The following is a 6,573-nucleotide window of genomic DNA, read 5'->3' as shown; positions in this document are numbered from 1 at the left end:
GTTGTCAAACTTCCCTTTAAATCTGTGTTTATACCCATACATTAGTGCAAATGACAACCTTTGAAAAGTTTTTTTGCAGTGAGCAGTGGTCATTGCTGAAAATAAGTGACTTTTGAGTGTTCAGCTTGAATGAGACATCCATATCACCCGCCTCTTAAGGTGCAGGGAACACAGTAGAAGAGGAACAGAACAAATAAGTTAAGAATCAAAGGACAGGAAGGAGTATTTTTATGTAAATTAACCCGTTTATTGCAGGCTAGGCAAGTCTCAACCGATAGCGCTTCTACTGGTCTTTCAGTTGAGTCTTCTGATGGCCGACTTCACTGTGACGTCAGAAGTGGTGTTGCAGGTCCAGGCCCCACCAGCCACTGTTGTCATGCAGGAACTACAGTGCCATTTGCCAACAGCTTGTCTCTTCATCTTGGTCTTGCCATAGAAGGAGCAAGTGTACTTGGCGTGCTGGCTGATCTCAATTTTCTTCACCATTTTCCGGAGGAAGGCACCATAGCGGGTCCCGTATTTCCCGACGATCCTGACCTTCTTGGTGCGTTTAGCCATCTTACCGGAACCGAAGCCAGAGCCCAAAGAGCAGGAAGAAGTATTTTTAAATATTGTCTTAAAGACATGACATGGCTATTGCATCCAAGATCTCATATCAGCTGTGTTTACCTACACACGATCTGTACCGAATCAAATCTATCAACAATCCATCGAGGATAGGGAAGGGAGTGGAGTACGAAGTATCACCCCCACCTGAGCAGCCACTCTATGGGAGAGGAGAACCGTATTCTTCAGTGGAGTTGCCCCATGGTGCTCCAGTACGGATACCCACAACCACCCTGATGTAAGCAATGCTAGTTAAACTCAGCAGGTCATGCAAGGGGGAAGGATGGAAAGATGAAGGTGAAGAGAAGACTTTTGAGAAAAGGAGGTCAGAGAGAGTGGGAGGGCATAAGAAAGGATAATGGAGTCAATATGCTCAAAAACATTACATACTTGTATATAGTCTTCTAGGGATAAATAAAAAGTAAAATGGATTTAAAAATAATAACTTATTAAGATTATGGCCTTAGTCTCTTCATTAGCATTGTTACGTGGACAGAACGGTTAAAAAAGATGATTTACAAGGTGTTTGCTGCTTGTAGTACCTAGACATGAACGAATGATGGCTATCATTATTGCAGGAAAATGAAAGGCTCCAGAATGCCCAATTTCAATACTCATAAATATAAAGGTTTTTTTATAAACTACCGTTATTTCAGTAAATATTTAAATGATAAAAAATCAATTTAAAATGAAAATTAAAATTCAAACATTAAAAAAAAAAAGGATGAGCAAGCTGAAAGATCAAAAAGTCAAAAACAAAAATAAAAAAAATGTGCTTTATCGGTTGCTCCTTAAGATAAAACAGAACAACTGCTGAATCTTGAGACTACGGTAATGTAACAGGCCTTGTGCTGAGTTTGCAAAGAATGCCTGAAGGGACCATTTCCAGCATAAGACAAAAATCTATAATAGTAGCCACTCCATCAAATATGCAAATGCGTCCTGCAGCCTCAGCTTGCGTCTTTCTTGGAGAGAAAAGAAAGCAAGCTCTCTGTGAACGGACAAGGTTAACAAAACACCTTCTCGGAGGCCATCCTGTAAGAATTCTGTGGAACTGAAGTTTCATCACCTCCCTCTGGCTGATAAGATAATAATGTCAAAACTCTGAAAATAAAAAGGATGGGCGAACTGGCTAGATTACCTTTACCATAGATTTGGAAAGACAGAGTTGTTCAGAAAGCACATGGAAATATCTCACCTCTGGTCCTTCCTGGCAAAGGCTATGACTAAAAATAAGGATATAGAGACATATTGTAGGAAAGACATCCAGCTATTACTGAACACTTTAAGCTGAGCATCTTATTTCAAGTTAACAAAGACCTTTTGGGGAATATACTACAGTTTCCTTTGTATAAAGGAGGGAACACATGCCAAACTTCCAAAATCACTTGCCTGCACTCCCACAGGACAGAAAGCGTCTGAGCTGAGATTCAAAAGCTGGCCATTTAAAAGCCTGTATATGAAATGAGGAATCCAGTCACAGATCAGATCAGGGTCTCAACATCTAAGCAACCTTCAAACTCTGAAAAGCCAACTTTTAGATGCTTGTTCTGTCACTGAGAAAATTCACCCATATCATGAAATACCATTTACAGAGTTCTTAATCACTGGGCTAGCACTCCAAAGGTTCACTCTTCAAATGTAAGGGCACATCAGACACCGTTTAAAATGTTAAGTTGAAATCTGTCATCAGCCTCAGAAAATGCATCCCAAGTCCTAAGTTGTAGGCTTGGAAAAATATGTACTGAACGAAAGGCTGATTTTGGTGACATATGGGACACTTGTGGAACACATAAACTGTCTCCTTGAATATATATAACTTTGTGCTCACTAAACAGTGACATTTTGTTCTGTGAATAAGGATAATAATGAACAATTTAATCAAAGAAAATAATGACTATGCAACAACGATAATTAAAGTTGATCTCTTAGTCAAATATAAAAAGACAGGGCAACTAGGCAACAGGGGTCACATATAATGACATTAATATTACTGCTACTTTTCAACATGTTATGAAGCCACAGTCACTATTGCCCTGAGTTTTATAACATGTTTGCTTGTTACCTACTCAGCTCACATTTCCACAGGCAGGATTGATGCTAAAAGCTATCCCCATCATGAAGTGCAGGTATGCACCATCAGCCCCTTACTCAGCAATCAAATTGACCATCAAGGTTTTCTTTGAGCACCACCTGCTCCCCACAGGGCGCAAGCAGAAAGAAGACCATGAACAAGAGTCCCCAAACCAGAAAGGCATAAGCATTTACTTGAAAAATTTGCATCTAATATAAACAATAGAAAATAAATAATAAAATTTCAGTTAACCATATAGTTAAATATATGTTTTAAGATATTTAAGTTGAAATTATTAAAAAGGGAATAAAAAGTTTAAAAATAAGAGGTTTGATTTATCATATCATTTAGAGGAAAATGGGTGACGAGATTTACTTAACTGCTTTAGGAAGAGTCTGGGGATATTAGCAGGCTCTTTACAGTGAAATTGATAGGAGGAAGAACATTAGGTCTGAGAAAACAGGAGAACTTTAGCAATCAGTATTTGAATGGGAAAATAATCCTTTTCCAGATAAAATATTCAAATTTAATCAATGAAAAATATTGATTAATTTATTTGTAGGACCAACTGTAGAAATTGCTTGTAGAAAGAGAAGGCAACAGAATCCAACTTCAGGCCCCACAAGTCTCAGAAGAGAACAATAACCAGCTTTCCAATCATGCTGAGCTTGAATTTGGAGAGCAACAGGCTTAAAATTCATGCCAGTCATTTGAAAGCATCATGTGCCATGTATTGTGCTCTCCGTCATTATGGTCCCCCTCCCCATCACAAGACATTGGGGGGAAAAGTTCTCATAAGAATTGAATGCAGTGTTCATTAGATCCACTGCATGATTAGGAAAACAGAGAAAACCAACCTAAGTGTCAAAACAAAGAATGAGAAGGCAGCTGCTTTACCTAAAGGTGTACAAGCCCCAGACTTCACAGAGATATGTCAAGAACAGTATAAAATACTGAGATTAGAGTCGCTCATAAAATTATTCAAATGCAAGGAACCATTAGTAAAAATCAATATATAGACTTAACTTCTAAATGGCAGAGTAATAAAAACAGAGCATATCAAGGACATTACTTAGAAAAATTAGGGAGGAAGGAGGACCACTGATTTCACTTCTAAAAGTCAAATAACTGAATTACAGTAAAGTGTGTGTGTGTGTGTGTGTGTGTGTGTGTGTCCCATTAGTTCACTAGCTTACAGTAAACATTATAAAATACCTACTGCATGCTGAGAATGGTGTTAGTCTATGGAAACTGAGTAGTCACTGCTATACAGAACTTACTATTGTTCCATTCACACACATGCACACACACACATACACATATACATATATTATCTAATGAGTGGTTAAAATGACTAAGCTTAACAATAACTTTATTCTACCCATATGCACAATATTACTTATCAAAGCAAAAATGGTAGCTAGACATTGTCATCTGAATATCCATTAAAAGCCATATAACAAATTCCAGTTCCATAAATAAGTGTGTCTAAAGCTAGTAACAAAAGCAAACAAACAAAAACTCTTGTTTGGAGTTCTTAGGTAACTATCTTATTTCTTTAAAGATATGTGCACACGAAAGTTAAATCATTTATTGAAGTTATGAAGGAAATCCCTTACATGTCTCTGGATATGTGTATAGACAGAATCATTTCTGGACCTGCATGGTTTTGATTTAAATATCTGGTATCAAACAGGCTGCATCTTATCCTAACAGAGGTTTATTTAATTCACATATTATCAGTGCTACCTTAATAATAATAATACTTATTATTTATGATGATGATGATGATGAAGATAAAGGAGGAGGAGATGAAGAAGATGAAGGCAAAGAAGATGAAGAAGAGGAGGAGGAAGAGAAAGAGGAGGAGAAGGAAGAAGAAAGAGGAGGAAGAGAAAGTTGTAGTGAGGCACATGTGTAATTTTGACACTCAAGAGGGCTGAGGGAATGGAGCTGCTGTGAACTCAAGGCCAGCCTGGTCTATACAGTGAGTTTGAGGCCAGTTTGGGCTATGTGGCAAGAAGGAGAAAGAGGAGAAGGAGTGGAAGCAGGGAGGGGTGGAGAGGACAAGGAAGAACAAGAAGAAGAGGAGAAGTAAAAAGAAGAGCACAGAGTGAGGTAAAAGTTTCAAAATGAACTTGAGCTATGCTCTTGGGGTTTGGGAATCCACAAAGTAAGGAAGACATTCTTGGTTCCAGAATTGAATTATAACAGAAAAATCGAAACATCTTGGTACTTCAAACTTGCTAACTCTTCCTGTTAAAAAGAAGTTCAATGCAGCAGTGTTCGGTCGTTTGTAGCAAACAAAACAAGACAAAACACACACACACACACACACACACAAAACGTACAAAATGAACAAAACAAAAAAAACCCTTCATTCTACCTCTGATAAAAAAAGAAGTTAGGATATGAAGCTTAAGGAACGAAGTTTCTCAAAATACATTTTTAACTAATCTAACAAAATTGGAAGTGACACAAAAGGAGCACATGCAACAGCACCCTATAATCAATAAGTCTGCATTGACTATTGAAATAGCTTACATAGTTAGAAATTATTATTAGTCCTACTTGAAGCTCTGCCAGCCTAAAAGACCCAGTTTTGCCACAGAAAAAGAAAATTAGAATTCTTAGTTGCAGAATAAAAAATAAAAATAAAAAAATAAAAAACACTAGACAAAACAAAGAGAGGGCGAGAAACAAAGAAATATTCTTATTGAAAGAACAGACTAAATTTGGAATAAAATCCTATTTATCTTTCCACTGCAATATCATATCATTTGGTTTAACTTGTGGAGGCCATGGAAATGAGGGAGTGTCCCTGGGAACACAGCATCTGACAGCCTGTCTCTCACTGACAAGGACACACACATTTTCCTATGCTGTGAGTCTTTGTTTCTAAGAAAGCCAATGACAGGACACCATCGACTCACCCTTTAGTTGAACTTGCAAATGAAATTTGCAGACTAGGACAATCCATTGTATTTCTTGGCTTGGATCAAAGTCAGCGCTTCACCTCCAAAGTGCTGACTGGGGAAACTTCCTGAAACTAACCCAGAGCCTTTAAGTAAGTCCTGCCCTGGCTCGATTTGCTCCCCACCTCCACCCTCACCCCACCCCACCCCCATGTGTGCACCAAAATGAACAAAAATTCAAATACCAAGTGGAATTAGTCCCTGGGATTTAATGAGAATGAAGCCATGAAGAGGTTAGATCTTCGGTAACAGTTTTCTTAGGGTTTCACTGCTGTGTAGACGACATGACCAGGGCAACTCTTTTAAAGAAAACATTTAATCTGCTGCCTTACAGTTTCAGACTTTCAGTCCATACCGTCATGGCAGGAAGCATGGCAGCACGCAGGCAGACATGGTGTTGGAGGAGTAGCTGAGAGTTCTACAACCTTGATCTGAAGGCAGCTAAGAGGAAACTGACTTCTGCATTGGGTGGAGCTTAAGCATAAAAGACCTTAAAGCCCACCCCTATAGTTACATATTTCTTCCAACCAAGCCACACCTCCTAATAGTGCCATTCCCTGTGGGTCTATAGGGCCCAAACCTATTCAGACTACCACAGCAGGCATAACCTCTAGGGACAGTATCAAAACTAAAATTAGATATATACCTGTTCTCTTCCACACACTGTAAATATAAAGAAAATATAACTGCTCCTTTAAGAGCCAAACTATATGTTGAGCAAACCAATGTGCCAAACACTATTCTACATGCTAGGTAAATAGTATATATCCTTTTGTGGATAGGGATAAATCCATAAGAAAGGGTAGAACATAATTAGGTGGTTCAATGTTTGTCGTGCATATATAAGACCCTGGGCTCAATTCCCAGTAGCACAGAAAAAGTGATACCAGGAAAGTATATTTTAGATGATGATAAAGT

The 6,573-nt window shown here is 38.3% G+C and overlaps 1 protein-coding gene across 1 annotated transcript; it reads right to left on the bottom strand.

Moving 5' to 3' along the window:
* Window positions 1-294: 294 nt before the first annotated feature.
* Window positions 295-558, bottom strand: LOC127212459 (60S ribosomal protein L37a-like). Its single transcript, XM_051172567.1, has one exon. It carries the CDS (start codon window positions 556-558, stop codon window positions 295-297), a length of 264 nt encoding a protein of 87 aa, XP_051028524.1.
* Between the last annotated feature and the right edge of the window lie 6,015 nt (window positions 559-6,573).

The sequence above is a fragment of the Acomys russatus genome, chromosome 30 (genome assembly GCF_903995435.1).
Source record: "Acomys russatus chromosome 30, mAcoRus1.1, whole genome shotgun sequence".
Lineage (NCBI taxonomy): Eukaryota > Metazoa > Chordata > Mammalia > Rodentia > Muridae > Acomys > Acomys russatus.
Note: the sequence above shows the minus strand (reverse complement) of the source record. Positions and strands in the feature narration are given on the sequence as shown.

Excerpts from the sequence above, each read along its gene's own strand:
- LOC127212459 (XM_051172567.1), bottom strand. The coding sequence starts at position 558 with ATGGCTAAACGCACCAAGAAGGTCAGGATCGTCGGGAAATACGGGACC.